Consider the following 18,875-nt stretch of genomic DNA (forward strand, 5'->3'; position numbering starts at 1 on the left):
TTCCCTCGGAACGTTTTATTAATATATTATTAACGCACGCTCTGGAGTCTAGAGAGACTCTCAAAGGGTTAGACGCCATCCGGAATATTCATAAGATGTCCTTCGCATTGATTTTCATCTCAAAAATTACCACCAAGCCTGTGGTAAAACGGATTTTCAGAATTTAACGCAAAGATTTATTTAATTACTCACAAGAATCCTCCCAGAAGTTTTCATTACCGCGACACGATATTATTTATTTATTTATTTAAGAATACAAAACATTGTGGACATAACAAATCTAAATTCAAGACGTACACAACATGAGATTTACATAATAAGTCAAACATTACCCTCACAAGAGAGAAGATAATATAGAAAAAGAAATATATATATATAATAACAATAATAATAACAAAAAAAAATAATCAAAACATACTTAAGTACAATTTAATACAGAAAAATATAATTTTTGAGAACGAAAAAAATACAATTTTATACAGAAAAATACAGTTTCAAAAATAAAATGCAAAGTACATCATTGTCTTTAGGGAGCGCATTTACTAGTCTTGCACCCCTCGCTAATGGTGCCTGATAGGCTTGACACGAGGAAACGGTTCCAATCCAGAATAAATCATGACTGCGACCACTAATTATTAGGAATCAATTTTACATGGTATGGGAATTCCGAAAAAAGCCAAATCAGTATCATAACACAGTAGGCAGGTAAATATGATTCGAGACAGGTATTTATTAAATTGTAATTCAAATTAAAGTTTTCAATTTAATGGGGAAGGACCCAGAGGTTTTGCGTAGTATCAAAACCAGTAAACTACAGTACCTCGGCCACATAATAAGAGGACAAAAGTACAGTATGCCCAACTTGTCATTCAAGGAAAGATCAATGGTAAGCGTAGCAGAGGACGGCGCCGCATTTCGTGGCTTAAGAACCTCCGTGATTGGTACGAGTGCAGCTCCAATGAACTGTTCCGGGTAACAGATGACAAATCTAAAATAACCTTGATGGTGACCGACCTCCGCTTGGGGATGGCACAATAAGGCCCGTTTCAGACGGGACACCAGTGTCACGCTCGATATTATATAGGAGGCCTTTGTATTCGAATAAAGAGGCCTTTGTATTATGTTTATGAACGCCCCAGAGCTAATGAGTCAACGCATAATTTCGAGTTATAAATTAGAACATAAAACCGGCTGCGGTAATAAAAAAAAGTGTATTGGCGGCGGGAGGATGTAACGGCCGACGGAAAAGTGTACCGGACACGCGTTGACTCATTAGCTCTGAGGTGTTCATAAACATTACACAAAGGCCCCCTTATTCGAATACAAAGATCTCCATATTATATCGAGCGCGACACCGGTGTCCCGTCTGAAACGGGCCTAAGAAGAAGAATTAAATTTCTAATCGATTTAAGTTTTTAACAATTTCATTTGAGTCGGTTTTTTCGGCAAGGGTTTCGCCTTTCGGCATTTTCACTCATAAATTTAAATAGAATGGTATAAAACTTAAATCCGTTAGAATTTAAATTTAAATTCTATCAAGTCGCCTCGGTCAATAGTATAAAGCTCGTAATTAAAACACATTTATATCCGCTTACCGTCTACCGTTGAGCGGATAATATAATTCCAGGTGCCGGGGGCAGACAGAATCACAAACTACAGCTAGCGGTGTAAACCACACGGTGCAGACTGCATTTATTACACTATTTTTTCGGTACGTTTAAATACGTGTGGCTTTTGCTAGGAGTGTCTCGGATGTCAAATAAAATGAACGCCTCAAAAATCTCCAAAACATTAATAACTTCACGGAAGAAGATAATATAATTAAATTATTTGCTAATTTTAATTAAAATCCTATATGTAGTCCGCATTGAATTAATTTATTATTAATCAGTATAGGTTAAGTCCATGGCCGACATCTTGAAGCGGGCCCTCAGGCTAGGTTCTTTAGCGGACCCCCTACTCTCGCTATGCTTAAAGGCAGTATGACGGTCTACAGTGGTGTTTTCTAAATGGTGTTAAATTATGGGTATTCAGTGTATTATTAGTGATTTTAATGCATTATCTTGAATTGTGGAGTTGTCAAGTATTGATACACAATAATCAAAAACTATATCGCACTATCACGTAATTGTTTAAAAAATTTAATGGTCAAGAAGTAAAGTAGCGCCGCAGGTGACTTTTTTTTACTATTCGAGCAAATTTGTGATGTAAGTTTATTTTAGTTATTTGGTCTACCCGCCCTTGATACCGGGTCCTCAAGCTAAAGCCCTGTCAGGTTCCCCCTTGTGGGGGCTATGGTCCAGTCATTGCTAATAGTTATTTATACAAATAGTTTATTTTTAAATCTTGATTAAAATATGAATTAAAGTTAAGGGCGAGTAGATTAGAGTTGATTCGGTGTTAAAAATTCCGCCAGCTATACGAAATTCACACGATGTCTTCTTTTTCATTTAATATGACTGCATAATCAGAACAGATTGTTGATATTCATAACACATACCGTTATGCTATTTGGATACATTCCGAAATATATAGTTGCATATTATATTCCATCATATGGCGTAAATTATGATTTACATGTATTTAATTAACCAAAGATTCACTATTAATAAAGGGAAGGTTTTAAATACTTCGCGTGATAAATTAATTCTACATGAAAAGACTTTATAATGCAGCGGAGTTGGCGGCTTGTTGAAAGCTTCTAGTGTTTTAAATACATTATTTCGTTACAAACTGCAAGCATACCCTATTTACTGAAGCTTTGAATCACGTTTTACATTAATTATTTACGACTATGTATAATGAAAGCAATGCATATTACACAGTAAATTTATAATGCACGTTTTATTTAAAAGTATGTATCACTTAAACTTCTCGTCCTTATTCGCATCAAAAGTAAAAGGACTGAGTTCATTTTTGTGTCGTTTTGTGAATGGACGTGAATGAGTCAGCGAATTTAATTGGATTGCTAAACAAAAGGCTTGGACTCAACAGTTCCATTGAATGGTTTACATCCTGCTTTGTATTTCGCCACTCTAGAAATACAGCCTCTTTTGAAATAAAGCTTCTCTTTTGGTATCGCACGGCTTCAGCTTTGGTCACACGATTTAATTTAAAAATGAAAAGCCGAGAAAACTCTGCATAAAAGATCACGTAAATAGCTGGCAAGTTTTCCGGATAATTCATAACACCGGCGGTGAAATGTAAACTAATGAGTATTAGCTCGAAGCTATGTTACTGATTTATGATCGGAATATAACTGATATTATATGACATGAGGGTATGTAGGTAGATAGTTTAGTTAATATGTATATAATTATAATATGCGTAGAAATGCCGATGTTAATTCACATAAATAAAACAGCTACATTAAGTATTATATAGATCAATTTTACAAAAATTAAATCAACGCCATCGAATACAAACGGTATTCGGTAACAGGGTCCCATTACTATCGTAAGTATAAAATTGCTACTTCAGCCCATTTTACCATCTTTACGTTCAGTGCCCTGCTTTGTGGAGTCTCATTTGAAGAGAAATGAGCTTAGACAGATACTGAGGCTAAGAACAGGATACACAGTTGGTAAAAGATTGGATGTTCTCATGGGAAGAAGTGATTTGCAGCTCTGCAATGAATGTGATGTTTTAGAGGACATTGTACGTATAGTAATACAATGGCCTAAATATAAACGACATAGAGTACAGCTGCTAATTGTGGACATCTTTGAGAATGTCAATGAATTAAAATGTGCCCTTGCTGGTGGGTAGAACTAGGGATTGCAATACTGAATGAAAATATCACTACCGGTTTTTCGATATCTGTTATTGAATACCGATATTCAATAAGTACAAATGAGTTAAAACATAAGTACCTAATTATCAGTAAATATAGATATTACAATCTCTTTAAAACAGTATTTTATAGAAAAAACCTACGTATCTACATTTATGGGTGACATTTAAAAATATTATGTATTAATCACAATATTGTAGAATTGGTGATTTTTACAAATAATTTGAATATATTGATAATTTCAACTAAAGCCCTCAAAAAGCTTAGTTCATTAAGTATAAATAAGCGCGGCTGCAGAAAAAGCTGACAGGGCTTTAGCCTGGGGGGCCGGGCTCTGGAGGGACCCGGCGTTGCGGGTTGACCAGATAAATGAGATAAACATGTCATAAATTTGCTTTAATTGCAAAAAAGTCGCCTGCGGCGCTATTATGCTTCATGACCATTGACATTTTAAATTGTATGATGAGCAATGTAATCATTAATTATTGTGTGTCGATACGCGACACCTCCCCAAAAAAGTAGATGGCGTATTAAAAATACAAAAATCGCTATAATTACACTGAATGTACCCTTAATTTGTCCTAAAACACAATTTAAAAAACCCTGATGTAGTGCGTCATACTGCCTTTAACCTTAGCGATAGGTCACCCCGTCAAAAATCCTAGCCTGAGGGTCCGGTTCAGAATGTGGGGGCCATGGTGATGAGTGTAGCTGTAAATAAAGGCAGCAGTGGTGTAGATGCATGTGGTTGTAGTTACAATAGTCGGAGTATAATTATTAATGGTGTGTAGTGACCGCGGTAAATTAGGTGCTCAGATCGAGCAGAGATCTGGTAGTGATGATGATTGGGTGACGTGCTCGGGTGTCTGTGCTTGAGAGACAAATGTCGAATGACCAGACTCGTGATGAGTAGTGCGCCGAGTGACGGACTCAAGATGAGTGAGGTGTTATGGACTGTCCTTGCTATTTATACAAATGCAGTCCATATATTTCAAGAGACATTGTCGCAATTAACAAATCATATTAAACCCTATTGATCTAGATTATGATTGAGGAAATGCTGACCACTGTTTCCGCTACGTTGTTTTGTTTTGACAACAAAACATGCATATTAAGTGGTATGATTGCTACAATTACAATTAAATTTTAGTTTCAATCGTCGCGTCGTATGTATTTGTGGTTAGTTTTCTCATCAATAATAAATTGTTACGTCTTTTTTTGTGAATAATTTAATAATAAGTTGGGATATTACCTAATTTTACCTAATATTATGTTGTATTTCAGTTCTGGTCAGCATTTGTCCCGTGTGCCGCTCAAGACAAGGACGCAGTGCAGCTCACTCTGGAACAAATTGACGTCATCAAACGACTGGTTGACAAGTATCCACAGCACCTACAGTTTGCCACATCTGTTACAGGTAAGAAGTTATATTACATACCTCGCTGATTAAGTAGTACTAACAAGTTAAAATAAAAAAAAAACATCCTTTTAATTTTAGTATTTTATATTATAAAGTAGTTAAGTCGAAAGGATTCTTGTAAACACGCGTGTTGTCTATACACTCTAATGATTATTGAACGGACATTTTATCACGAACTAAGAAGAAGAAAATGATTAATAATAGGGAATGTTAAAATAGAGAGTAAGGCATAGTGTTAGTTTGGCCGCTTAGCATTGTGTACATTACCGTGTTGATAGTTGAACAGTTAAACTCGAACGATTAATTTGTGTGATATCAGTTGGGTCTACAATGATAGCAACTGGGTTCTAGCGATCAATACCACTTTGAAAAAAGTTTTCAAATCCGGGATTGTGCAAAACATAAAATTTCAAGATTCGGAATCCCGAGATTGAAAACCTTAGTAGGTACTTAATAATACAGTTCCACGGAAGTTTTGATACGTTTAAACACTTAAATACTTACATAATAATATTATAAATTAAGTAGGTATATTAAACCAATTTACCGTAGGTACTTATTTGTATAGTTTTACGATTGTGTTGCTATTGTATGTACATGAAATAGAGTCATGATGATAGTCATCATCTCAGCCTCTCGATCCACTACAAAATGAAGGTGCCTCCTTGCAGTTTCCACTCTTTTCAGCCCTTAGGCTTCGGCCACATAGGCAGATGCCTTGCTTGGCTACGTGCTAGGTGACATATCCTAGTGAACGAACGCACACTATTCTATCGCAATGGCCACACTGTACGCTTCGCGCCTCGCTACGTGATTATGAGTCACCTCGTGAGTCTCCCGCCGAACAAACGTGTTGGTTATTTTTATTGTGTCACCTAGTGATTTTGCCATTGTCTATGGATTTTGCAAGATGGCGGATGTTTCTTCAGTATGACAAACGTCAAACACCGTATATTTTGAGGTTATGAATAATGAATAATTGACAGTACGCACGCAACAAGTTCGAATTTGAGACTTTCGAAATTTTAAACATAAATTCTCTGTGAGAAGTAGCTTCCTGGTTAGTTTTGAGAGTGACATATCCTTGTTGACTTGAGCGCTCCCAAATGTCAAATGAATTTGTACCTAAGCCATTGCGGACTCAAGTAGAAAGCCGATACATTCACAACGACTGGTCCTACTTTTTCCGCCCTTCCCGTTGTTGTCTATGTATGAACTGTCATTGCCTGTCATTGTTCAATATAGTGCTCATACTCACTCGTCTGTCGTGTTCACACAGGGAATGGTTTGATTTGAATAGATAAGTTCATAATAAATAATACACTAGCATTAACACACCTTCTACAAATGTAATGAAATCGATATTATCACCGGTTTTTGTGTGAAGGACAAGTCTGGTGAGGCCATTAACTTCAATGTATAACTAAACGTATTAACACGTGCATTTTTTTGTTATGGCCGCGATTAGGTTCTGTCAACAGTTAAACAGGGTATAACTAATGGGAAATATTAATTTAAAACATGTGTTTGACAAGGCAAAATCGATTCATAATAATTAGAATATCTGCGGGATTGGTTGTGAATCTCATACTCACAAATTACTCGATTATTGTTTGGTTGTGCTATTAGTAAAAAGAGTACCTATTAATTATTTCAGAAAAATAGTAAATAATTTAAAATAGAATCTATTCCTAATACTGTTTTATAACAATTTGCCGGAGTGTAGTTTCAAGCCAACATTAAAGTAATGGTTTGCTTAGCATAATGGAATGTTTTTCAACGTATCTTTTTTGCAGAAAATAGCAGTTGCTTAGTTCATCAAGCAAAGCGATTAATCGTATTTCATATTTATTTATATATTTATGATGTCTAGACATCCAATTGAAAAATGGAAATTTTATGATATGGATAGCGTTTTTAATTACTGGATAGGTTTAAAAGTATATTTTTCACTATTATTGGATATTTCAAATCGAAAAAATACGTTATTTTTTTACGCCATGCCACACAATAATTAATAAAATCTGCCAACGTTAAAATCTTGTTTTTAATTATTTAAATCTTGAATTCCGAAAACCTTTCAACCCACAAAAACTGTTAAGCGCAAATAATTTCAAACAAAATCCGCCAAAAGTATATGAAACAAATATTTAACTTTTACTAATGTTGATATGTCATATTGTTTATTTGTTTAAAACATAAATTAATAATAGGTACTGCTTGTAATGGTTCTGGTGATAGAATACGAAATCTGCAATTCAATACGTTTTACTGATAATTTACATTTTTGATAGTTGATATTATTATGAACGTATCTAAAACATAAATTATGTACTTACAGTAAAAACGGAACAATAATGCGGTCGGTCGATAGTGTGCGTACGTATGTGGAGCCGTGATAAATGCCTGGCAGCCGATAACCGCGTATTCGTACGTATACGTACATATACAATCGACGAACCGCATCATTGTTCCGTTTTTACTGTACCTACATACTTACAATAAAAAACTTATTTTATTTTTAAACGAATTCATAATATTATTTCACGTTCTCGAAAAAGTAAGACACCCGGCAGGATCGAACCGGCGTCTCTTGGACATCGCGCCTGTGCATTATCACTATGCTACGACTGCCATGCTTAATTGCGACAAACTTTAACTATTGGCTTTTATTAATATCTGCTCATTAGTGCTCTCCAAATTGAGTTACGGTATACGATCGATTTTTGTATTCGAAAAAAGATTATTTCTATTGGCTATATTTTCTCATGAGTATTTTCAGAATTATGTATGTTCAATAATTAGAATGGTACATTTTTAAATCTTGTGAATTATACGTTGAATAAAAGAAATGGTTAATTAACAAGTGTGATGTGTGATTAAGATAAGTGATGACATGATATACCGGATCGAATATTGGATTTCGCTGACAGTACCGGAAACCATGGGGTTTTTAACCGTACCATCATCCCTATTAATTTTTCCAGGGTTACTATGGATTTCAATGGCCACCTTTAACAATTCTGAAAAATATCCCTTATTCCGACCTAGTATTGTAATCTCAAAGTCAAATTTATGAAATGTGTCCATCGAGCACTCGAATTACTTTTGACGTTTTTAAAGTGGCGTTCGCATTCATACACTTACACTGCCGTGTCCGGAAATTTGCACGTATGCAGTTCACCGTATTACACAACACCGTGAAATGTTGTACCGGAAATATATGACCGTATATTAAAGACCGCCCAACCTCTTTGGTTCGTATAGTAAGTACTGAGATAAAATTCATGACTAAATAAAACACGGTTCTTGTCGGTTTACAGGAAGCCAGCGGTAAACAAATTTTGAAAATAGCCGATATACTTACTGGACTATTTTTTAGGTTAAGTTAAGTTTGGTTAGGTAAGGTTAGGTTAGGTTAGGTTTTTATTCTTGAATTCATGAATTTTTGCCAAAATCTACTATAAAAATGCTCCACGAACAACGCGTAATTTTTTCATCTCGGTGCTATTTATAGAGATAACCGTATAGTATACAGTCATTTCTTTCCGATAAGAAAGCTCAAGGCGAACTTTGCTACGGTGAAATTTAATACGTATAAATTACATGAAACCCTACACTACATCATAATATAATTAAAATTTGAATTTTTATGCACCCGTCAATTACATGCGTGGTCGCAGCCATGACCTATTTTGGGTGAAAGCTGTTTCCTCATGTCAGGCTCGCCAGGCACCAATAGCGAGGGCTGTGCGGCTGGTCAATGCACTTTCTAGAGATGTAGATATTTTTGGGGATCCATTATATATTCTGTTTTTTAAATTCTATTTTATTGTTTAATTTGTATTTTTTTTGAATTATTGTTGTTTTTTTAATTTTATTTCTTTTGTATAAAACTATTTTTTGCTTTGTTTTTTTATCTCTACCTTATTTTTTTCTCTAACTGATTATTTGTAATTTTTATTCTAAATGTCATGTTGTGTAAAATGTCCTGAATTAATATTTTTTTATGTACTCAACGTGTCTTTTTTAAATAAATAAATAATATCTCTTGAGAATGGCCTTTGTAACGAGCCCGAAACGTCTAGTAAAGAAGGAAGAAGTGCACACAGTGAAAACTCAGAAATCTATAAATACAATAAAAAACAATCGTGAGTCTCAAACATTATATTTTATAGGCATTTTCAATCTAAGATAGCTACGCAGTAAAATCCATTGTAGTAGGTAACAAATTTACATACGATTTGAGAACAAAGCTAGTATTTTGAAATTTATGAAAACACTGGTCTATCTTTGGTATGGTGATCAAAAGGTCGATGTTTACATTCGTAAGAAGACAAGTTGTCATCGATTTTTCTGGAAAAACTAGGTTAATGTATTTTCTGCCACATTTTCTGATTTAATAAATTTGCACACAGAAAATAGTCTAGAAGATATTTCTCGCAACCGATTTTCTGAGTATTCACACCAACTTACGTATTATTTTTAGCGGTAATTAATTTAACCGAATTCCGAAATCTGTTATTTTATACAAAGTAAATAGGAAAAATATTTATATTACTTACAGATCTTACTTATTACATTATTTATTATATTATTACATTACATCTTACTTATTATACTTACTTATTAATCAGATTCTTAAAATAAATTAATGTAATAATAATTACATCGTTATTCTTCTTCCTATTTTCCACTGCGTAGTAGTATTATAGGCTTCATATACATCGTCACCTCAATATTACAACTAGATAACTCTGATTTGGTCATTGTTGGGAAAATGAATTTCAGACTTTACTTGATTAACATAAATCTAGGCTAAAATTATTATTTAAAAATAAAAATGGAAAACTGTGCTAGTCTAATTGGGAACAATTAAATAATGTTTAATTGTATGAAAAAATATTGTAGATATATTATTTTATTTATTTAATGGTTTTAAAGTTATCTAATATTTTCAAACACAAAATTAATACAGTTCTCATTAACTTCGGACTTACCTAGTTTTATCATATTTTAGAGAAGGAAATGTAGAATAATATCCAATAGCTAACTCAAAAACAGTTAAAATCAAGTTATATAGTTGTAGAATTGAGGTGACAATTTATATATTTATGAATATATTAGTATATAAAAAATAAAGTCATATTGCAACGATAAAAATACCATAATATTTAAATTCCACAGAATCCATCGCAAGCAGTCATCAAAGCTCAGCATACGGTTGGTATGAGCTTTCGTAACGTGTCATGATCCGCTACCGTAAAGCAGCACCATCAGAATAGGCGGCATTTGGTTTTAAACGAGTACAATCGCGAGTGCTATACCCCCGCCGCATCGAGTTAAAAGTTTCTTCAGCTATTCCCATTCGCACCACGCAGCCTCTTATCACGCAGAGGGTAAAGAGGTGACGTTAGACCTGGCTCGGCCACGTGTTGCGGATGCCAGAAGATAATCTTAACCTGGTTTGCCTGTTCTGCAAACCAACCGGATATCGGTGTCCTGGAAGACCATCTACTAACTATAGAGTGTATAGGGCGGAGATCTCTTAGCTCCGCCGTATGGTATGACCAAGAACGACGCATGAAGACTGGTTAATGACAGGGATTCTTGGAGGCGCCATGTGATGTCTATATGCTTTAGCTAATCTGTTTATTACTCCATTAATTAGTACATGAAAAATTGCCAAGATCAAACATGAAAGTTGCATATGCGACAAATGGTTATTGTTTTTTTTTTAATCTAGGCTATTCGTTTTTAAGTTGGCAAGCTCCAAATTCCGCCATTTTTAGATACTAGCAAAAAACCGTCAAGCACATTTAGGACTGAAAATAATATATATCAACACAATAATAAATAATTAGAAGAAACAAATAACTAAATAAAATGTCATTAATTTAAATAATCTTTAAAGTTAAAGAATTAAAAAAATGGTGGGTGATGAATAAGAACAACTTCCGATTTAATTCTATTTAACTAAGAAACGGTGCTGAATCTGATATAATATAAATTTACAGATGATGGAAAAGTACGTACAGAAACAAAATCAAGAAAAATATAAAAAAAGTAAAAACAGAGGTTACCGACTTTGAAGCCAATAACCTCAATTACGAACATGGTTGACTAACATTGAACGAAAAACCGATCGCGTATCACACTCTCAGATGGCATCCCAAGTATACTTAGTACTTACGTGAAATAGTGTTGCCATCTTTTTGTCACCGAATTACGAGTATTATAGTACGCGGTCAAAGAAATAATAGTATTTCGGCAAAAAATATAATATTACGTGCAGTATAACGTTGACACTGTTTGAAAAGTTCCCTTCCGAATCTAAATAGGTTTACAAGATAAAAAATATACCACGTTTTTAAATTTTATATTGAATCATATAATCTTGACAATTATATGTATTAATAAAAACTTTTTATTGTACTTGATAGAAATACTCAATAAATATTATAGAATACAGAAATGTCATTTTGACATTTCATATTGATTTCCATAGTAACGCACGTATATATTAATAATTTAGTTGCTAGGACCCACTTAGCAACCAATAATAGTGAGTAGTAAATATTACTTTTAACGATTTTTTGCCGAAACATACAAAACAGAATTAACAGAAAATGAATTCAATTCTGCTTAAAGATGGCCAAAAGTATTAAAATAATGCATTGTCGTCGTGTTCTGATATATTCTAAAAGTTTAAAATGTCTAGCTAGTCGGGAAGTTAGTTAAAAATCTTGGACAAACAAGAAAATATTTGTACTGCACAAGAAAAGAATCTGTACCGGACAAACAAGAATACGCGCTAATAAAAACGTGGTAAAATTATAATGTGTCCGATAAGGCTTCGCATTTTTTTCTCGACTTATCGACTAGAAATTTACTTATCCTATAAGTATTTAAAAATTATAGAAATGCCTAAATTATAATATTTTTTGCGTACATTTTTTTAATATTGTATACCGTATAGGTACTATCGAGATTCAGCTGAGGCATTGATTCACAAAACACGTTGAATAGTTAGAATTTAGTTTACGGAGAATACTGCTGTGTCCTTAAGACTTAAGACTAAGACACAACACAATAACCATATCGACTAGCAGTATACCCACTACGAGAAATGAATTTCCCATACTGTTTATATGGGGAGTTTGATTACGCTGAGTAACCTATTCGACTCGCAGTGGAATTCGAATAGTCCCAGCTACCTAGACTTGATCAACTGCGTACATTTCCTACGCCCAGACACGGTTTTTGCGATGAATATCTGTATCGCAGCTATTCATTATGACTGGTGGGCATGGCACATCCTGAAGCAGGCCTCCAGGCCAGAATTTTTGGCGGGGCCTGTTAGAGCCAATTTAAGAAATGTGTTTATCTAATTCATCTGGTCGACCCACTACACCGGGCCACCCTTAAGCCCGAGCCCCCAGGCTAAAGCCCTTTCAGCCTCCCCTTATAGGGGCCATGCTGGTGGGTATGCATCAATCGCTGCGACATGTCATACCTTCAAGTAGGGATTCCAATCCCGGGATCCAGAACTATTTTCGATACCTGTGAATACCGGGATTTTTAAGGAAAATAAAATAAAAACGAAAATATAACAGAAAAAATACTTTTAATAACATACAACTATAGAAATAAACTGAGTTTGAATGAAGTTTGATGTATTACCTATGTGTAGCAAATTCATTTTATTTTTTCACATAAATTAATAAAACTGAGAAAGATTGGAAAAAACAATGCATCGCACTTATAACAAAGTGTTTTACTTTCACATTATTATATATTTATATTACAATATTATTTACTCCATTAAACCTATGTATTTCCAAGATTGAACGTACACGATATTAACAATAAATGTCTTTAATAATATAATTTATACTAGATTTATTTTTGGCCGATTTTATCAACGTTATTTGTATATATAAAGATTTTATATTAACTATTGAAAAAAATGCCAATTCCGGGATCAGTCCCGGGATTCCGGGATCAAGATTTTGGTAATTTCAAGCCATTTCGTATACGCCTGCATTAAGATGGTTGAAATCAGATCCCGAATACGGATACTATAAATAATATACGTCTTATTTAATTTAAACATGATGACAAATAATACGATGCTGAGCGAAAAAAATAAAAATAATAACGTCCATTATTTAATTAATTTACAGGAATGTAAACAAAATAAAAATTTAGGAAACGCAAATTATATTGTCTTAAAAGGAAAAAAAAACAATGTTTTTTGGTACATTTTGATAAAAGATGAAATTGTTTTCGTGATTATGAAATTAATTAACAAGGACTTAAAGAATTCACGATGTTTTCTCAAACGAGAAGAATTTCTTATATTAATATTTATTATACCTCCAATTTTGAAAATGTCAAACCATCAAGCCAACCGCCCACGCGAACGAAAATATTCTTTTTGGAAATGATATTATTATCAAAGCATCGCTCATTTATTTCAATATCATATAACGCTCTTCTCGTCAATATTATTAAATTCTCTCGCATTATTGCGATATGTCATTATTACCTTTTATCTATGTCTACATCAATTAAATTTTATGAAGCATGATTGTTTTAATGGGGAAAAAATAAGTGTCACTCTAGTTCCTGTTGTAAAATAAAATCGTTTTTAGTCCGATCCACAAGGCACTGGTTTCTTGTGGCTGAGGTCCCGAGTTCGATTCCCGGTAAGACTGACACATTACGTCATAATGTTATGTGATATTAGTCTGTGTATTTATAGTCTGTCTATTTCATACTATGTATAGGTATCGTCTTTTGTGTTTTAAATCAAGGTATCAATTAAGTGCCCTAATTACAACGAGATAAACTACATTCAAATACCATAGAATTATTAAGATTGTAAACGTAACTAATACGTATTATTCGTATGAGAATTGGTTAATAGTGCCAAGCTTTGAAGATTTCTATACAAAAATACTATAAAAAATAAGCTGAAAATACCTACTTTATTTATTTGTTTAATAATATGATATAAAAAATGTCAAGCGTTATTATATACCTACATATATTATAACTTATAGCACATTGACTACGACTATGTATTGGTATTCTTGTAATCATTTACATCTGTCCAATAACCAGTTATGGCTACTGGTAGGTAAATCCGATTATATAATATATAAGAATGCTTTTTGTCTCTGCGGGATCCTTTTTTCTATTCACCTAAGTAATTCTTTGAGAATTACTCAAAAATCATGTTTTTTATACTGGTTAAGTTTGTGCGCATTATTTTTTTCATAAATAAGTATATATTTATAAATTATCACGACTTACATTTCTTTAAAATTTAATGGTGATATGTTGAGGATGGATAGTATAGACGCGACGTTCACTCAAAACGTAACATATTTAGTACAAAGAATGTCTAACAGATACGTTTTGAGTCACTCGGTAGTTAACAATGGCTAAGCTATTAACAAACTTGCAACACGTCCGATTTCTGGATATCACTTGAGCTAACTGAATGTTATTCGCAATTACGGTCGATTCATGACCCGTATCTGTCGGTCACTTGGTCTTGTGACAATAATAAATAAGGAGGTTTGAGTAGGTGGAGAATAAGAATGACGGCCACCACAATCGGCCGAACCATTTACATAATCGATTAAGAAATTACAACGTGCGAAACTAGCAAATTACTGAGTCTGTAATAGTAACTGATATTTTGAAATAATTATTAATACTGCAGTTTACGACAATATATTAAAAAATAATATAATGTTCCGATAGGTAACGGTTGTCTAAAAAAGTTAGGAAAACTCTATACTATAAATAAATCATTAGATCTGGAACTAACCGCATCCACGCGTATCTATTTTACTTATCTAGCACCTACTTAACTTTGGTAACGTAATGAATTTAGCTCGTTATTTATAGCGGCGTAGCGGCTTATTTACTATTGAGTCAATCACCCTCGGATCACAGCACTCTTTTATGTACAACAACTGGTCAGTGTATACATGGCAATCTCCCTGTCCGTTTCAGTGACGGCATTAGGAATAGTCACAAACAGGATCACCGAAAAATCAAATATTTTTTCTTTTAAGTTCATTTTTTATTATTACCACGTTTTTCTTAGCTCGTATTCTTGTTTGTCCAGTGGTTGTTTATCCAGTACAAATCTTGCAATCGATTTTTAACTAACTTCCCGACTAGCTAGACATTTGAAACTTTTAGAATATACCAGAATACGATGCCAATAAATTCTTTTAATACTTTTAGCCCTGTCCCGGGATCCCGGGATTGTCAAATTGTAATCCCGAAATCCCGGGATCGGAATTTTGGCTCGGGATTGGATTCCCTAATTATGACGAAAGGCCATACATATTCCACACTTGAAGCAACACCACAATCACTGCTAACCTTTTAATTGCCATATATAAATAACACGTTAATTATATCTAATAGCCAACTGCACCAAACGCGCCAGTCGCGGTGTTAGCACTAAATGAGTTAAGCGACAAATCACATTGAAATTATACCAATTCCATATTTGATGAAGGGCCATCTTTTTGAAAATTTTCGACGATATAGCTGGATTTCGGAGTCCAATAATAAAATATGAGAGGCAAATTTAAAAATGATAAAATATCCTACGCGAGCCACCGAAAATGTTGCCGCAAGCTGCCGGTAGCTCGCGAGCGACCGTTTGGCGATCACTGCTCTAATGCATAGTGCGGAGATATAAGCGTGCCGAATGTTTACTCACTCGCACTTATGGTTGGTTTTTGTTCAGGCATTGGCTAAAACTGTTTTAATTTCTAATGGGTTGAAGTTTTGTACTTTTCCATTTGAGTCGTTTTTTGCGACCCGAGTATCGCCTTTCGGAATCTTCAGGCACTTGCTCACTCACCAATGGTAAATACACACTGACAAGAATAGTTTTAATTCGAACATATATCATAAACCAATATGATAAAGTAAGTAAAAGTTTTATCAACTACCTATAAAGTAAAGGATCACAATAAAAAAAATTAACAAACAAATTATGAATAAGCAGTTGAAGTGTTTGTAAAATAAGGCGAAATCCGGGTCACAAAATAACGATTCAAATGGAATAGTACAAAACTTAATCCACCAGAATTTAAATTCAAATTGCACCAAGTACCCTCGAAAATTAAAACGGTTTTTATAAAATCTATTGGTAAATTATCTTCTATTTTACCTAGCTGAATAAAGATTTAACATAACCTAACTTTTAGAATACAGTATATAAGCATAGTAGTTGTTTCATAAAGCTATTGATATTATCGATACAGCCGCATGTAATGCGGACTAAAAAAAAACTTTTGAAAACTTTTTATCATACTGACATTAATAATTGCTTATATTAAAATGTGCCCATAAACTAATCAACATGATATTTTATATTACTGTGTGAATCACAAGTTCATAGTCACGTTATTTTTTTATGATAGATGTCAAATGATTTTTTTAGTGAAAGAAGCGTGGACTGATATACATAATTATTATGAAGTATATCCAAATTGATCTGAATTTTGTATAGCTACCTACTATTACAATCCTTATAGATGGGTACAGAGTTTCGATAAATTTGAATACCTACATGTTCAAGTTCCTTATATATTAGATATATTGCTTAGTTACTAAATTTTCCGCTGTGGAGTCTGTACTTGAATTTTCCCATGAGATGTTACTGTGCACACCGTTTCTCACTACTCAGAAATGTTCACTTGATGTGACTACATAATAATGTGAACCTACAATTACTAACTTACTGTTGGACGAAAATTTCCAAAGTTGGCGTAGTTTGACGTATCCCGATATAATTTATTCATTCATGTATATAATAGAGTAAAATAGACCAATTTAAATTTGATTATTATCTTCCGCAATTCAACGAATCTCTCTTGAGAGATTAATTTATGCAAATTTGTGTAGTTAAGATTTTCTCTAGGAATATCTAAGGCTTGGTTTGATATATGTATAAATGGGCTTATAGCTTTGGACCCCTAATTTAAACGTTAAAAATAAAATAAAATATAGGTACATTATTATGAAATAATTTTATTTAACACGATAAATATGTAAACTTATAGAAAATGAGAACGCAACCTATATACATGTGTAAACGTTTGACCTGGAACTAATTCTAAAAGCTAATTAATTTATTGTCATTTTTAATATCATTTCAACGGAAAATAACAATTAATTATTTACGTATTTAGTTACTGGTCCAACATCGATCAACTAACTTTGGTTTTAATGTTAATAAAGTCTGAAACGTTAAACATATTTGATTTTAATTAAATAAAATGAATGAAGTTTGATGTATTACCTATGTGTAGCAAATTCATTTTATTTTTTCACATAAATTAATAAAACTGAGAAAGATTGGAAAAAACAATGCATCGCACTTATAACAAAGTGTTTTACTTTCACATTATTATATATTTATATTACAATATTATTTACTCCATTAAACCTATGTATTTCCAAGATTGAACGTACACGATATTAACAATAAATGTCTTTAATAATATAATTTATACTAGATTTATTTTTGGCCGATTTTATCAACGTTATTTGTATATATAAAGATTTTATATTAACTATTGAAAAAAATGCCAATTCCGGGATCAGTCCCGGGATTCCGGGATCAAGATTTTGGTAATTTCAAGCCATTTCGTATACGCCTGCATTAAGATGGTTGAAATCAGATCCCGAATACGGATACTATAAATAATATACGTCTTATTTAATTTAAACATGATGACAAATAATACGATGCTGAGCGAAAAAAATAAAAATAATAACGTCCATTATTTAATTAATTTACAGGAATGTAAACAAAATAAAAATTTAGGAAACGCAAATTATATTGTCTTAAAAGGAAAAAAAAACAATGTTTTTTGGTACATTTTGATAAAAGATGAAATTGTTTTCGTGATTATGAAATTAATTAACAAGGACTTAAAGAATTCACGATGTTTTCTCAAACGAGAAGAATTTCTTATATTAATATTTATTATACCTCCAATTTTGAAAATGTCAAACCATCAAGCCAACCGCCCACGCGAACGAAAATATTCTTTTTGGAAATGATATTATTATCAAAGCATCGCTCATTTATTTCAATATCATATAACGCTCTTCTCGTCAATATTATTAAATTCTCTCGCATTATTGCGATATGTCATTATTACCTTTTATCTATGTCTACATCAATTAAATTTTATGAAGCATGATTGTTTTAATGGGGAAAAAATAAGTGTCACTCTAGTTCCTGTTGTAAAATAAAATCGTTTTTAGTCCGATCCACAAGGCACTGGTTTCTTGTGGCTGAGGTCCCGAGTTCGATTCCCGGTAAGACTGACACATTACGTCATAATGTTATGTGATATTAGTCTGTGTATTTATAGTCTGTCTATTTCATACTATGTATAGGTATCGTCTTTTGTGTTTTAAATCAAGGTATCAATTAAGTGCCCTAATTACAACGAGATAAACTACATTCAAATACCATAGAATTATTAAGATTGTAAACGTAACTAATACGTATTATTCGTATGAGAATTGGTTAATAGTGCCAAGCTTTGAAGATTTCTATACAAAAATACTATAAAAAATAAGCTGAAAATACCTACTTTATTT

At 33.0% G+C, this 18,875-nt stretch overlaps 1 protein-coding gene across 1 annotated transcript in view; it reads left to right on the plus strand.

Annotated features, from left to right (window-relative positions):
* Positions 1-18,875, plus strand: part of LOC147079981 (dipeptidase 1-like) — a 362,545-nt gene that overhangs the window by 35,165 nt on the left and 308,505 nt on the right. The window contains exon 3 of the mRNA XM_085953516.1: positions 5,078-5,210. Within this exon, the coding sequence (XP_085809642.1) occupies positions 5,078-5,210 (133 nt within the window). The remainder of the gene's footprint in view (positions 1-5,077; positions 5,211-18,875) is intronic.

Source organism: Rhyacophila brunnea, unplaced genomic scaffold (genome assembly GCF_057557595.1).
Source record: "Rhyacophila brunnea isolate RB1 unplaced genomic scaffold, BYU_Rbru_1.0 scaffold_1, whole genome shotgun sequence".
Classification (NCBI taxonomy): Eukaryota; Metazoa; Arthropoda; class Insecta; order Trichoptera; family Rhyacophilidae; genus Rhyacophila; species Rhyacophila brunnea.